The sequence below is a fragment of the Oncorhynchus gorbuscha genome, unplaced genomic scaffold (genome assembly GCF_021184085.1).
Source record: "Oncorhynchus gorbuscha isolate QuinsamMale2020 ecotype Even-year unplaced genomic scaffold, OgorEven_v1.0 Un_scaffold_333, whole genome shotgun sequence".
NCBI lineage: Eukaryota > Metazoa > Chordata > Actinopteri > Salmoniformes > Salmonidae > Oncorhynchus > Oncorhynchus gorbuscha.
In genome coordinates this window covers 862,157-878,104 of record NW_025745189.1, presented here as the reverse complement: position 1 = coordinate 878,104, position 15,948 = coordinate 862,157, and the positions used below count along the sequence as shown (strand labels likewise).

The 15,948-nt window shown below is 47.4% G+C and overlaps 1 protein-coding gene across 1 annotated transcript in view; it reads right to left on the bottom strand.

The window, feature by feature from the left end:
- Positions 1-1,007: 1,007 nt before the first annotated feature.
- iqgap1 (IQ motif containing GTPase activating protein 1) overlaps positions 1,008-15,948 on the bottom strand; it is a 59,949-nt gene continuing 45,008 nt past the window's right edge. Inside the window, exons 23-37 of the mRNA XM_046333020.1 lie at positions 15,500-15,864; positions 15,134-15,297; positions 14,438-14,662; positions 11,200-11,340; positions 10,625-10,709; positions 9,702-9,934; positions 8,923-9,055; positions 8,525-8,627; positions 7,918-8,053; positions 6,141-6,228; positions 3,829-4,038; positions 3,469-3,638; positions 2,802-2,924; positions 2,530-2,638; positions 1,008-2,276 (exon numbers count right to left, since the gene is read on the bottom strand). Coding sequence (XP_046188976.1) covers positions 2,163-2,276; positions 2,530-2,638; positions 2,802-2,924; positions 3,469-3,638; positions 3,829-4,038; positions 6,141-6,228; positions 7,918-8,053; positions 8,525-8,627; positions 8,923-9,055; positions 9,702-9,934; positions 10,625-10,709; positions 11,200-11,340; positions 14,438-14,662; positions 15,134-15,297; positions 15,500-15,864 — 2,399 coding nt within the window. The 3' untranslated portion in view covers positions 1,008-2,162. The remainder of the gene's footprint in view (positions 2,277-2,529; positions 2,639-2,801; positions 2,925-3,468; positions 3,639-3,828; positions 4,039-6,140; positions 6,229-7,917; positions 8,054-8,524; positions 8,628-8,922; positions 9,056-9,701; positions 9,935-10,624; positions 10,710-11,199; positions 11,341-14,437; positions 14,663-15,133; positions 15,298-15,499; positions 15,865-15,948) is intronic.

The window sequence follows — 15,948 nt, the reverse complement described above, 5'->3', positions numbered from 1 at the left end:
TGACACTAGGGATCAGTTCATACACTGAAATATGACTGTAAACACTTCTGAATATAGCCTAGGAATTCAAACATAGCCTTTGTCTGAAAAAAAAGTGTTTTTGCTTCATTTTGTACATCATTTAATCATAGCATTTACATTTACATTTAAGTCATTTAGCAGACGCTCTTATCCAGAGCGACTTACAAATTTGCATCCACTAAGATAAGAAACTGCATATTACATAATTTTGTGTATTTGAAACCATGGGGAACATGTTGCTATTTCTGTTCGTGTTTTTCTTGGGACACCTAGGCCAGGATTTAATCAGATCGGCCTGTCAACAATGGGCCTTTTAAAAGTAATGTTACCATGTTCACATTCTAGGTAAACGCTGCAGATATTTTCATCTCAATTGGAAATTGCCTTTAAATAATAATACAAATTAGATGGGTGCTTATATTTGTCATACTTCCGGCCTAGCCTTTATCATACGGTTGTTCAGCCTCATTATTTAGTCAACTGAATGGTAATTGACCTGGATACAAATGTCTACGAAATGAAGGAAACATTTAAGTGCTCATAACAATCGTAAATGTATTTTACCACAGTGGCACACGTGAAAGTAAATTAGCTTGATTTATTCAGGTTCTTGTACTTTTCATTCTCAAACCTATCCAATCATCCATGGACATACAGAACTAGAACCTGCTGGCTAGTGTCCACATGGAGAAAAAATATTACATCATACAATGCAAATGAAATACTGACATTCTGCAAAACAATCCATGTTAACTAATAGGACCAGTTTTCCCAGACACAGATTAACCCTAATCCTGAATCTCTATTGAAAATCTATTTCAGTTCAGGACTAGGCTGGATCTGGTTTTGGGAAACCTTCCCTTAAAGTTAATTTACTATTCATAGTGTGCATAATAACCAATGTGTATTTAACAATTTATAAACATTAAAATGTGTAAGCATTCTTAGCATTTAATAATTTAAAACTCTTCATGAATGTTTTAAATTGTCACTTTTATGTCACTGGTAATATGTATCTCACGAAAAATGGCATTATTAAAGCTTTATTCTTTAAAACATGTAAAACATTCTATGGACTATGGGCGAAAGAGCTTAGGCTACTAGGTAACTATATCCTGGTTAGGCCCAGTGTAAATTAACTTCAATTACAAGGGTACACTGGTTTTTAAAAAATCATTTCAAAACCATTCTGACAGGGCAGTACTGTATATCACGCTTTCCAGTCTTCTGAAAGGGAGCAGATTGTCGTAAGGATTCTGTGCCAGAGACAGTTTGTTTAGTGTACAGTGAGTGACATCTACTGGAACCTAAAGCATCTCTCCTCATTGTTATATGATACTGCACTCTACACTGAGTGTATGAACCGTTTCCTTCAGAGTGGTGAACGGAGTAAAATCAACTGAAGTCACCGTATTTTCATTTAATAGTGAATGTGACTAAAGAACTATGAAACGTGTCTTGCTCTGACAACTATACTCCTTAAAAGGAAAATAAAAAAGAAAGTAACCTTAACTATACTTGGAGGACTGACAACACAAAGAATAAATAAGGACAGTTTTTTTTTTAGAAATTTATTTAACACAAAGCATAACACATCTTTTCTACATTGATTGTTCAGTCTACTCTTGAAAGGCTATTTCCTATGTCAATAGTGGATTTGCAAGTTTCTTAAAGTTATACTGTATGACAAAATTGCTTGCGATGTCATCAACATGCAACTGTTGAATTGAGTTTCAAATAACCGGAAAACAACCTGACAGACAAATCCATATCTTCTACCTTGACAGTCTTACAGTAACATAGTAACAAAACGCAACAAGCACTCTGGATCCTGACGAGGATACACTTGGAGCATCCAGCAGGTTTCCGGTGGACTTTTCCTTGGCGAATAAGGCACATACTGTACGGTGAATATTCCATCTCAATAAGGCACATACCGTACGGTGAATATTCCATCTCAATAAGGCACATACCGTACGGTGAATATTCCATCTCAATAAGGCACATAATGAATACATATAGTTAAAGTAGTGCGGAAGAGGGGGAAACCGAGCTAAGATAAGACAGCATAGAGCCAAGGCCCTCTGTTAGATGTTCTGTTCTCAACAGTGTCTGTAGACCCCTCTCCTCTTTCCATCCATCTATTTTCCATAAAACTTCTTGTTGAGCAGGAAGATAAGCAGGTTGACATTGATGGTGGCCCTGTCGAAGAGCTTCATCACAGCCACACCCTCATACTGCAGCTGCAGGAGGTCCTGGGAGAGAGAAGAGAAGGGAGTGTAAGAGACGAGTAAGAGAGATGAGATTGAGAGGAAGGGAGAGCACGAGAGGCAGGAAGAGTGAGAGGAGCAGAGAAAGGGGAGAGCGAGGGAGATGAGGAGAAATGGAGAAAGGGAGAAGGAATCATTTGAAAAAGTATTTTAAAAAATACAGAAATATCAACCATAAAATCCCATTTGACCACCTTTTTCACATCCCAGCATCACTGTACATCATTCACATGTATACCTGGTATTCCAACTGTAACGTCTCCAAGTGCACTCCCATGAACTTGGCCTTCACATCGAACACTCCAACCGCCTCCGACGGAGAGATCTCAAAGATAACGTTCTTAAACCTGTGTGTGGGGGAGAGGGATGTCAATTGTTTGCCTAAAACTAAGGATGTGTGATGTCATGAGATGTATCCATATTACATCATAAATCCCATACAGCTAACTTTCAAGACAACATTTGGTAAACAATTATTAACTAAACATCCAAGGTCTATCTTTAACTTACTGGTTTGTCTGCAGGTCTTCAATCTCGATCAGCACACCCTTCTCATGGAGGCGAGCGGCAGTGTACTTCTGAGACACCTGTTTACTCTTCTTGGCCTTGGTGTCACCTGGTTTCTTTGACAGCCTGAGGAGGGAGGGAGAGAATATAGTGTCCATAACACTGTCACACATCGTAACAGAGGAAATAGCAGTCCATGTAATGACGTTCCTGCAACCTGAGTTGCAGTTGCCTTCTGCTAGAAACTTAACATTTTGGTAGTTCCATTCCATTTCAGGGTCGTGTTCACTAGGCATGGAATTAAAACTTAATCAAATGGAGGTACTTCCTAGACTTGTCCAATAACAAACACTTGTTACATTTTGTTAACGTGTGTCCTAATGAACACAACCCAGATGTAAAAAGTATGACATTGGCTCCACCCAGCCCTCTAATAGGTTCAAACCCTTGACCTCTGCAGTGCATGTTTCCCCGTCTATCTTATTCACTTACACCAAACAACATTTCTGTAATAAGAATTCAGTTGAGCTCTTGATCCTTTATTCTACTGACACACAAAACATCCTCCGTCAACCCTGAGATTCCAACTTGCATCCCCCCGGTCACCTGCCCACCTCTGAAACCTGGAGGCTAGCGTCTTCCCCCTGGTATGAAGACAAAGCCCACTCACTTGCCCTTGTTGCTGGCCAGGTTGTCCATGCAGGTCTTGATGTACTGATTGTAGTAGTCAATCTGGACGTTGTAGAAGGCGGTCTTGGAGTTGAGGGCGGCATTTGTCTGTTGGAGCTTCACCAGCTCCGCCTTCCTCCGCTGCCGATACCGCCGCTGGTTTCGGATGTCCTGGAACAAACAAGTTATATTTTATGTGGCACATCCACAAAAACACGTATACTATAAGTACCACACACGTGACAGACACAGAAACACTGACTCTCTCTCACACAGTACCATGGCGATGTCGTTGATTAGGGTCCTGGAAGTGGTTCAAGGGGTGGACACACACAGCTTCAACTAGCGAGCTGTACAGTACCTTGGCGATGTCATTGATGAGGTCCTGGTAGCGGTTCTCAGGGTGCACCTTGCCCAGCTCTGCCAGGCGCTGCAGGTTGCTCCTGATCTTGTCCTTCTTGCCCTGCAGCGTCAGGCTGTCATCCACCACCGGCTTGGCCTGCTTCATCTTCTCTGGGGTTTTGGCATCGCGGATGGCCCGCCGCTGCATAGCACGCTGGTACTCCACTTCCTGGAAGGGGGAAAACAGGGGTGGTGTCATGTGTTGCTCTGGCGAAGAGTCCCCAAGGCACAGATCTAGGGTCAGCTTCGCTTCCCCCAATTCTAACCTAAACAGTAGTGGGGAAAATGCTAAACTGACTCAAGATCAGCGTCTAGGGACAAATTCACCATATACTGTCATTGTGCACAAATCATAGTTGAATAAAGCCAAGCAAAAGTGATAACTCCCGAACCCAGAGGAAGTCCTACTCAGTAGACTACTTTAAACTGGTGCAAGCTACCAGTCTTTAGTGGTGTGCCCCCTCTGCTTCACCTTTATGGCACAACGATATCATCAAAAACAAAGATAGTCTTTTTAATTTTAATTTTACCTTTATTTAACCAGGCAAGTCAGTTAAGAACACAATCTTATTTTCAATGACGGCCTGGGAACAGTGGGTTAACTGCCTGTTCAGGGGCAGAACGACAGATTTGTACCCTTGTCAGCTCGGGGGTTTGAACTCACAACCTTCCGGTTACTAGTCCAACACTAACCACTAGGCTACGCTGTTAGTGAGCTGGTAACTAATATTTATAACAGGTTTACATCCTTCCCTCCCCCTCAATTCAAAGGAATGTATTTGCATGGGAACCATGTTTACATTGCCAAACCAAATGAAATAGATAAACAATCCAAAATGAAAAGTAAACATTACACACAAGTTAAAAGAATAGAATGTTATTATGGCTATGTACAGTGTTGTAAAAATGAGAAAATAGTTGAAGTACAAAAGGGAAAATCAATAAAAAGTAAATATGGGTTGTATTTACAGTGGTGTTTGTGCCTCACTGGTTGCTCTTTATGGCAACTGGTCAAATATTGCTACTGTGATGTCATACTGTGGTATTCCACCTAATGGATATGGGAGTTGATCAAAATTGGATTTGTTTTCAAATCCTTTGTGGTTCTGTGTAATCTGAGGCAAATATGTGTATCTAATATGGTCATACATTTGGAAGGAGGTTAGGAAGTGCATCTCAGTTTCTACCTTGTTTTGCAGTGTTGGAAAAAGTACCCAAATGGTAGTTAGTCTTGTCCCATCGCTGCAACTCCCGTACGGACTCGGGGGAAGCAAAGGTCGAGAGCCACGTGTCCTCCAAAACACGGCCCTGCCAAGCCGCACTGCTCCATTAACCCAATGTGTAGAAGGAAACACTGTACAGCTGGTAACCGTGTCAGCGTGCATGTGTCCTACCCCCCACAGGAGTCACTAGAGAGCAATGGGACAAGGCCAAAATCTCCCCTAACCCAGACGACGCTGGGCCAATTGTGCAGCATCATGGGCCTCCCGGTTGCAGCCAGCTGTGACACAGCCTGGGATCGAACCCGGATCTGTAGTGACACCTCAAGCCCTGCAGAGCCTTACACCGCTGCACTACTCGGGAGGTGCCTAAAGCCTTTTTGATATCAACAAAGCATTCGTTTTGTTTCTTTGTCAATTAGTGTGTGCAGGGTACAAAAGTTAGGCTCACAAGTATCATACCCCAAGACATGCTTACCTCTCACCATTACAATAAGGTGGGATATGATATTTATGCCTCTAACTTCCTCCTTCATCCCGGTTCATTCAGAACTACCTGTAATCATGGTCACATCCACAATGTAGAAGTGTTCAAAACAAGACACTTAAAGCGACTTCAATTATTTACCATTCATTTCTATTGGCCACAAAATAATCGTAAACACAACCAAGACAGCAACTGCATCCAACAAGGTCGTAGAGTCCCAAGCTTGATTTTATCATCATTGCTAGGAACATGGGAACAAATAATAAAGTTGAGACTACTTGAATAGGTCCCCTAATATGGGGGGACTATGTACAAAAAGCACTGTAATTTGGATGAAAATACCCTCAAATTAAAAGCTGACAGTCAGTACTTTAACCTCCGTCATTGTATCATTTCAAATCAAAGTGCTGGAGTAGAGCCAAAACACCTAATGTGTCCCCGTCCCAATACTTTGAGCTCAGTGTACTGTTTAGGCGTTATACTGACAAGTTTACACCTTCACTATTGCACTGAAACGTTTTGTCCAGGTCTCCCTCATTCATCCCTACCTCCTCAGGGTCTCACCTGTTCAGGATTGGCAGCACCCTCCAGAATCTCAGTGAGTGTTTCTCCAGGTTGGAACCGGATCACATCCACGATCAGCCGCTTGGTGCTGGAGAGAGAAAGACAGGGGGAAAGAGACATAGGAGCTATTCTAGGGTGTCAAGACAACAGTAGGTTTATTTTAGCTGCTAGACTGGAAGCGTAACGTTTAGCCGGTGTGAGCAGAGCAAAAGCCACTTTATGCCATTGCTCTTGGGTGTGAGCAGAGCGAAAGCCACTTTATGCCATTGCTCTTGGGTGTGAGCAGAGCGAAAGCCACTTTATGCCATTGCTCTTGGGTGTGAGCAGAGCGAAAGCCACTTTATGCCATTGCTCTTGGGTGTGAGCAGAGCGAGCGCCACTTTATGCCATTGCTCTTGGGTGTGAGCAGAGCGAGCGCCACTTTATGCCATTGCTCTTGGGTGTGAGCAGAGCGAGCGCCACTTTATGCCATTGCTCTTGGGTGTGAGCAGAGCGAGCGCCACTTTGCTCTTGGGTGTGAGCATGCCATTGCTCTTGGGTGTGAGCAGAGCGAGCGCCACTTTATGCCATTTATGCCATTGCTCTTGGGTGTGAGCAGAGCGAGCGCCACTTTATGCCATTGCTCTTGGGTGTGAGCAGAGCGTTTATGCCATTGCTCTTGGGTGAGCAGAGCGCGCCACTTTATGCCATTGCTCTTGGGTGTGAGCAGAGCGAGCGCCACTTTATGCCATTGCTCTTGGGTGTGAGCAGAGCGAGCGCCACTTTATGCCATTGCTCTTGGGTGTGAGCAGAGCCATTGCTCTTGGGTGTGAGCAGAGCGAGCGCCACTTTATGCCATTGCTCTTGGGTGTGAGCAGAGCGAGCGCCACTTTATGCCATTGCTCTTGGGTGTGAGCAGAGCGAGCGCCACTTTATGCCATTGCTCTTGGGTGTGAGCAGAGCGAGCGCCACTTTATGCCATTGCTCTTGGGTGTGAGCAGAGCGAAAGCCACTTTATGCCATTGCTCTTGGGTGTGAGCAGAGCGAGCGCCACTTTATGCCATTGCTCTTGGGTGTGAGCAGAGCGAGCGCCACTTTATGCTATTGCTCTTGGGTGTGAGCAGAGCGAAAGCCACTTTATGCTATTGCTCTTGGGTGTGAGCAGAGCGAAAGCCACTTTATGCCATTGCTCTTGGGTGTGAGCAGAGCGAAAGCCACTTTATGCCATTGCTCTTGGGTGTGAGCAGAGCGAAAGCCACTTTATGCTATTGCTCTTGGGTGTTAGCAGAGCGAAAGCCACTATGCTATTGTTCTTGGGTGTGAAGCTGTGAGTCGAAATCAGGAAATTACAACCAGTGAAAAACCATTCTGAGCAGCGTGAGCCTCCCGTGGAGCCGGCACTCACACCCAGGTTTCATTTCAATTCATTGGAGCGGCTCACGCTCTGCAAAGGTTACGCCTCTAGTGTAGCAGGCCATAAAGAGGAAAGATAAGGTTCAGCCGGGAAAGCACAAACAACTGAGGAGTCCGGGAACTCAATTTGGCCTCCTTTTGAACTAACACCTTGGATCTAATTGCTTAAAAATCTGTCTTCATCTCCTCTCCTTCATCTGCACTGATTGGAAATGAAACTTGGCAGGTGAAAACAATATGGTGGCAGCTCATATGGCTTCCTCCTGGTCAGTTCTTTCAGATAAGAGCAGTCGAGAAGGCGAAGCGAGGAGGATCCATTTAGACAATCGAGAAAGAGCCCTAAGAAAGTGTGTATTTTTTTACTGTATACAAATATTACTCTTACTTAAGCAGTAGAGTCCTGGCGTCCATCTCTGCATTGGCCTCTCCGGGAACATCAAACTTGTTGGCGAGGGTGAGGGACACCTCTGTCTTCCCCATCGTCTCCCTGTTGGGGTCCCCTGGGGGGAGGGGGTTCTCACCTGGAGGGAGAACAGGGGACAGTTAGAGGAGAGGAAGTTGTGTCATTCACATCCCATGAAGTTGTGGGGAGGATGGAAGGAAGCTCTAAGAGGGGAGAGCGATGACCTGTGAGACATTTAGAAGACTCTGGCATATCTACGGTACTGACCGATGAGGGACTCTGGCATATCTACGGTACTGACCGATGAGGGACTCTGGCATATCTACGGTACTGACCGATGAGGGACTCTGGCATATCTACTGGTACTGGATGAGGGACTACTGACCGATGAGGGACTCTGGCATATCTACGGTACTGACCGATGAGGGACTCTGGCATATCTACGGTACTGACCGATGAGGGACTCTGGCATATCTACGGTACTGACCGATGAGGGACTCTGGCATATCTACGGTACTGACCGATGAGGGACTCTGGCATATCTACGGTACTGACCGATGAGGGACTCTGGCATATCTACGGTACTGACCGATGAGGGACTCTATGGTGGGCACCTCTCCCAGGTCTTCCAGCAGCTCGTGGATGGGGTCGTTGTGCTCCGAGGCGATGGCATCCTGGTGGTCCAACAGCAGCTGGGGTGGGGACGAGCAGGAACATTACAATGTGAAAATCTTTATTGTTCACACAATGTGGACATTTGCCTTTGGCTTCATATGGGAGAAAACAAACACATTATCCCTCTGGTACTGGCTATGAGAAAATACACTAGTACTTGGTCACAAATTGTACAAAATGACTCCATGTATAATTTGGGTTTTTCACAACAGAGAAAAAGTAAACTCGCTGAGATAAGTGTGAAAGAGTACTCATTTTTATTTATGAGGGCAGAAATAAGCATGTCTTCCTGTGTGTGTGAGAGAGACTGACCGTGTGTGTGTTGATGACCTCCCCTATAGAGATGTAGATGACAGGTTTCTGAAGCGTGACCAGGTCAGAGTACTGATCCACGTTGAACTTGTCCTCCAATGACGGGACGTCACACGCCGCCAAGAAGAAACGCCTGCGGAGGGACAGAGATACAAGGAGGGTAAGAAGCTACGCACATGCCTCTCCCACCTCAGGACGCACTCTTACTAGCCATTATTTCCATGTTTAAGTTAGATGTAAATTCACGTGTCACAATCTTTGGTTGACGATTTATTTAAAAAAAGAGACGCAACACATATTCTAACTCTTGCTTGTACAAAGCACAATTTCATGTTTTTATGATCCTGTAAATGTCTTCTGACCCTTCAAACCCATGCCAGGCCCCTTCAAACCCATGCCAGGCCCCTTCAAACCCATGCCAGGCCCCTTCAAACCCATGCCAGGCCCCTTCAAACCCATGCCAGGCCCCTTCAAACCCATGCCAGGCCCCTTCAAACCCATGCCAGGCCCCTTCAAACCCATGCCAGGCCCCTTCAAACCCATGCCAGGCCCCTTCAAACCCATGCCAGGCCCCTTCAAACCCATGCCAGGCCCCTTCAAAGGATCAACAATGGAACGTGTTTTTTGATCTGCATCCATTTCAATGTCGATGCTTAGATGGGGATTAAATGCACCAAGATAATATTTATAGCACAAGACGGATAAAAGTGATAAATGTTTTCCATTTTCCATAGCATGCCCTAATGAACACGACCCATAAAGACAGTCCTCCACTACACCTGAACTTCTGGTAGGAGCTGCTGAGGTACTCGTTGATGGGGTTGAGGTGGGCGTTGTCCCCCAAGAACATCTTATTGGACGCGGCGTGCTGCAGCATCTTGGCGATGGAGCCCAGGTTCCGCCGTTGGTCTGTGGTCAGCTGACCTCCGGCCGACAGGTCGATGATGTCGAAGGCGTCGGGCGCCACGATGGCCGGATTCATGTAGCGGTAGTACAGCAGGTTACCCACGATCTGAACAGACACACTCCCGTTAGATAGAGCACTGTACTTCCTGTAGGCAACACCAAGCCTGTCAAGGGACACCAGTGGACAGGGTTTTACTGGTTGTATAAAACTGTTGCTGTGTCCCAGTAATCTTCGACTCCTTTTCTTTATAGTCAATATATTATAGCCACTAATCTTGGACTTGAAAAAGTTCAGAGATTCAAACTTAGTAGTCAGGGAGAAAAGGAGACGAGGGAAGTTTGCAGCGAAGAGGAAGGAAGGTTTTGAACAGAATTGGTATGCAGCCTGGGTGTTTGTAGAGAAGACGAGGAGGAGGAGAGCATAGCTGTAGAAAGGGGAGGAAGAGAGAAGGAGAACAAGGGAGAGGGAAGAGAAAGAAGGAAACCACATTCAGTAGAAGAAGAGTGATACCAAGTCAAGCTCACCAGGATAACAGTGCAAGTAGAGCAGAGCCCCGTAGAGCAGAGCAGAGCCCCGTAGAGCAGAGCAGAGCCCCGTAGAGCAGAGCAGAGCCCCGTAGAGCAGAGCAGAGCCCCGTAGAGCAGAGCAGAGCCCCGTAGAGCAGAGCAGAGCCCCGTAGAGCAGAGCAGAGCCCCGTAGAGCAGAGCCCCGTAGAGCAGAGCAGAGCCCCGTAGAGCACAGTTCTAGCAATACAGTGTAACAGTTGACTATAGTATAAGAATGATATAATGACACCTTAAGAAGCTCGTCCTCTGTAGCGTCGGGGAACTTCTCATGGAGTGTGTCCTTCAGCACCTTGGAGGTGAAACGCATCCCATACCTGACACACAAAGACCCATTTCTTTACTTTCTAGAGTGCATTTAGAACTGGTTTATTCCCTATATAAGTGACCCTCTCTCATAGAAGCATTATAAGCATTATAACCCACAGTTGCTGGTTCATGTTCTGTAGAGCAGGGATGAAAAACAGGGTGTAACACAGGCTACATCTAATACCTGCTGCTTCTCCTTTTCAACATTTCAAACTATCAATTCATGTCACAGACTCCAGGTCTAAATCACCTGTTGATAAAAAGGCAAGGTTGGGAACTAGTAGATGTGGCCCTCGAGGGCCACATCTTGGACCGACCCCTATTAAATGAGAGCAGCATGGAAATATAAATGTCTAGAATGGACATTCCCATTCAAGATGACTGGTGGACAGGCAGACATATTGAGTGTAGCCACGAGTGTTCCAATCAAATTGCTGTGGTCTGAAGGGCTCTGTCCCTTCTCCTAATTCTATTGAGAACAGAGCTAGAGACACTTACGGGATTTTGTCCACAGAGACAATGATGGCGGACAGGAACTTGTCTGTGACCGTCCTCATGTTCTTGATGGACGCTTCCAGGCGAGTGCGCACCTCCTCATGACTCATAGCCTGCTCTGGTGTTACCTCATAGGGTAGTTTACTGTTGGAGGAGAGAAGGGGAGGGACAAGAGGTGGTACAGAAAGGAGGGGAGGGAAAGAGGTGGTACAGAAAGGAGGGGAGGGAAAGAGGTGGTACAGAAAGGAGGGGAGGGAAAGAGGTGGTACAGAGGGGAAAAGGAGGGGGGAGGGAAAGAGGTGGTACAGAAAGGGGGAGGGAAAGAGGTGGTACAGAAAGGAGCGAGGGAAAGAGGTGGTACAGAAAGGAGCGGAGGGAAAGAGGTGGTACAGAAAGGAGCGGAGGGAAAGAGGTGGTACAGAAAGGAGGGAGGGAAAGAGGTGGTACAGAAAGGAGGGGAGGGAAAGAGGTGGTACAGAAAGGAGGGAGGGAAAGAGGTGGTACAGAAAGGAGGGGAGGGAAAGAGGTGGTACAGAAAGGAGCGGAGGGAAAGAGGTGGTACAGAAAGGAGCGGAGGGAAAGAGGTGGTACAGAAAGGAGCGAGGGAAAGAGGTGGTACAGAAAGGAGGGGAGGGAAAGAGGTGGTACAGAAAGGAGGGGAGGGAAAGAGGTGGTACAGAAAGGACAGAAAGGGTGGTACAGAGGGAAAGAGGTGGTACAGAAAGGAGGGGAGGGAAAGAGGTGGTACAGAAAGGAGGGGAGGGAAAGAGGTGGTACAGAAAGGAGGGGAGGGAAAGAGGTGGTACAGAAAGGAGGGGAGGGAAAGAGGTGGTACAGAAAGGAGGGGAGGGAAAGAGGTGGTACAGAAAGGAGCGGAGGGAAAGAGGTGGTACAGAAAGGAGCGAGGGAAAGAGGTGGTACAGAAAGGAGCGGAGGGAAAGAGGTGGTACAGAAAGGAGCGGAGGGAAAGAGGTGGTACAGAAAGGAGGGGAGGGAAAGAGGTGGTACAGAAAGGAGGGAGGGAAAGAGGTGGTACAGAAAGGAGGGGAGGGAAAGAGGTGGTACAGAAAGGAGCGAGGGAAAGAGGTGGTACAGAAAGGAGGGGAGGGAAAGAGGTGGTACAGAAAGGAGGGGAGGGAAAGAGGTGGTACAGAAAGGAGGGGAGGGAAAGAGGTGGTACAGAAAGGAGGGGAGGGAAAGAGGTGGTACAGAAAGGAGGGGAGGGAAAGAGGTGGTACAGAAAGGAGGGAGGGAAAGAGGTGGTACAGAAAGGAGCGGAGGGAAAGAGGTGGTACAGAAAGGAGGGAGGGAAAGAGGTGGTACAGAAAGGAGGGGGGAAAGAGGTGGTACAGAAAGGAGGGAGGGAAAGAGGTGGTACAGAAAGGAGCGGAGGGAAAGAGGTGGTACAGAAAGGAGCGGAGGGAAAGAGGTGGTACAGAAAGGAGCGGAGGGAAAGAGGTGGTACAGAAAGGGGGAGGGAAAGAGGTGGTACAGAAAGGAGGGAGGGAAAGAGGTGGTACAGAAAGGAGGGAGGGAAAGAGGTGGTACAGAAAGGAGGGAGGGAAAGAGGTGGTACAGAAAGGAGGGGAGGGAAAGAGGTGGTACAGAAAGGAGGGGAGGGAAAGAGGTGGTACAGAAAGGAGGGGAGGGAAAGAGGTGGTACAGAAAGGAGGGGAGGGAAAGAGGTGGTACAGAAAGGAGGGGAGGGAAAGAGGTGGTACAGAAAGGAGGGGAGGGAAAGAGGTGGTACAGAAAGGAGGGGAGGGAAAGAGGTGGTACAGAAAGGAGCGAGGGAAAGAGGTGGTACAGAAAGGAGCGGAGGGAAAGAGGTGGTACAGAAAGGAGCGGAGGGAAAGAGGTGGTACAGAAAGGAGCGGAGGGAAAGAGGTGGTACAGAAAGGAGCGGAGGGAAAGAGGTGGTACAGAAAGGAGCGGAGGGAAAGAGGTGGTACAGAAAGGAGGGAGGGAAAGAGGTGGTACAGAAAGGGGGGAGGGAAAGAGGTGGTACAGAAAGGGGGAGGGAAAGAGGTGGTACAGAAAGGAGCGGGAGGGAAAGAGGTGGTACAGAAAGGAGCGGAGGGAAAGAGGTGGTACAGAAAGGAGGGAGGGAAAGAGGTGGTACAGAAAGGAGCGGAGGGAAAGAGGTGGTACAGAAAGGAGCGGAGGGAAAGAGGTGGTACAGAAAGGAGCGGAGGGAAAGAGGTGGTACAGAAAGGAGGGAGGGAAAGAGGTGGTACAGAAAGGAGGAGGGAAAGAGGTGGTACAGAAAGGAGGGGAGGGAAAGAGGTGGTACAGAAAGGAGGGGAGGGAAAGAGGTGGTACAGAAAGGAGGGAAAGAGGTGGTACAGAAAGGAGGAGGGAAAGAGGTGGTACAGAAAGGAGCGAGGGAAAGAGGTGGTAAGAAAGGAGGGAAAGAGGTGGTACAGAAAGGAGGGGAGGGAAAGAGGTGGTACAGAAAGGAGGGAGAGGGAAAGAGGTGGTACAGAAAGGAGGGGAGGGAAAGAGGTGGTACAGAAAGGAGGGGGGAAAGAGGTGGTACAGAAAGGAGGGAGGGAAAGAGGTGGTACAGAAAGGAGGGAGGGAAAGAGGTGGTACAGAAAGGAGGGAGGGAAAGAGGTGGTACAGAAAGGAAGGGAAAGAGGTGGTACAGAAAGGAGGGGAGGGAAAGAGGTGGTACAGAAAGGAGGGGTAAAGAGGTGGTACAGAAAGGAGCGAGGGAAAGAGGTGGTACAGAAAGGAGCGAGGGAAAGATGTGGTACAGAAAGGAGGGGAGGGAAAGATGGGTACAGAAAGGAGGGGAGGGAAAGAGGTGGTACAGAAAGGAGGGGAGGGAAAGAGGTGGTACAGAAAGGAGGAGGGAAAGAGGTGGTACAGAAAGGAGGGAGGGAAAGAGGTGGTACAGAAAGGAGGGGAGGGAAAGAGGTGGTACAGAAAGGAGGGGAGGGAAAGAGGTGGTACAGAAAGGAGCGAGGGAAAGAGGTGGTACAGAAAGGAGCGAGGGAAAGAGGTGGTACAGAAAGGAGGGAGGGAAAGAGGTGGTACAGAAAGGAGCGGAGGGAAAGAGGTGGTACAGAAAGGAGCGGAGGGAAAGGGCGAGAGAAAGGTACACAGTCATATAATTTCACTCAGAAATTGTAACGACAGCTCTTAATACTTTCCATCTTTGAACAGTTGACGCCAAACTCCCAACTCCTCTCTGACAGTCTCCTCTGAACTCCATTACCCAGACTCCTCCTCTCACCTGGCCTCTCCAGTTTGTGTCTCCATCTGGTTGACCCAGCTCTTGTAGATGTCCACCGGGTCAGTCTTGATGTTCAGCGTCTTGTCGTCCATGATTTCCTTGACGACAGGTGCCAGGATCTGACGCAGTGCATTCTGGCCTCGGGCGCCACGGTTGAAACTCACCACCATCTTGATGACCGTGGGGTTGCCCGTGACGATCTCCTGGATCTGATCCACTTTGGATCTGAGAACACAAGGTTAGGAACATGGTGAGACACTGCTAGACTGTATAAGTGTTTCTGTGTGACTCTTGGTAGAGCATAGCGCTTCGTCGCCAAGGCTCATGTGTTCGATTCCCGCTTGGACTACCCATATGAAATACGCATGACTGTAAGTGGCATATGCTAAGTTATAAACTGGGTGGTTCGATCCCTGAATGCTGATTGGCTGACAGCCGTGGTATATCAGACCTTATACCACGGATATGACAACACTTTTTACTGCTGTAATTACATTGGTAACCAGTTTATAATAGCAATACGGTACCATGGGGGTTTGTGGTATATGGCCAATATACCATGGCTAAGGGCTGTATCCAGGCACTCCACGTTGCATCATGCATAAGAACAACCCTTATCCATGGTATATTGGCCATATACCACACCTCCCCAGGCCTTATTGATGAATTCTATTGTTTCAAGTATTAGCTCCTTACTTGATCTCCTCCTGCAGGGCGGTCTTGAAGAGTTTGAGCAGCAGGTACTCCTCTCTTTGGTTGGAGGCGTAGTTATACAGGGTGAAGATCACAGAGTCCATGAACTTAGTGGACTTATTCTGGGGCATCTGGAAGATCAGCTTGGCCAGGTAGGTGGGGTTGGTCTGCAGGGAGGACAGAAAGGAAACACGTTAACTATGGTTAGATTGGATGTTTTCCTGTTCCGTTTCTAGTCTGTCTCACTGTCACCTACAGTATTTTATGTTTCTCAACTGTTTGCGAGTGTGATTCTCTTTGCAGTACAGCTTTGCTAACTGTTTGAGGAGATCGATACATACATGCGTTGACACACAGCATCTACAGTACCTGCAGCAGGTAGAAAAGATACTGATAGGCCTCCAGCTTGAGCCTCTTCTCCTTGCTCAGAGCCTTCAGGCCTCCTCTCTGTTTGTTCATCATCATCAGGTTGGACAACTCGCCCTTGTTCTTCTTGGTCAGCTTGTTGCTGTGGGACACCACCTCCTGCAGGGTGATCTTGTTCTTGACCAGCAGGCCGATCTTGATGTCCATCAGGTTCAGGTCATTCTCCAGCTGCTGGTTGGAGCGAATGTTGGTGACCACCTCTTCCCGGAGCCTCATCAAGTCCAGCTCTTCCTGAAAGTCCTGGTCGCTGTGGTCCAGGAGGTGGACGAACTTGCGCACCACCGCCATGGGAGGATCATCAGCGTTGACTGTGTGAGAGAGACAGTGAGAGACAGTGAGAGACAGTGAGAGAGGGATTCAGTCAGGATGGAGTCGTATATGGCAGAAAGAAC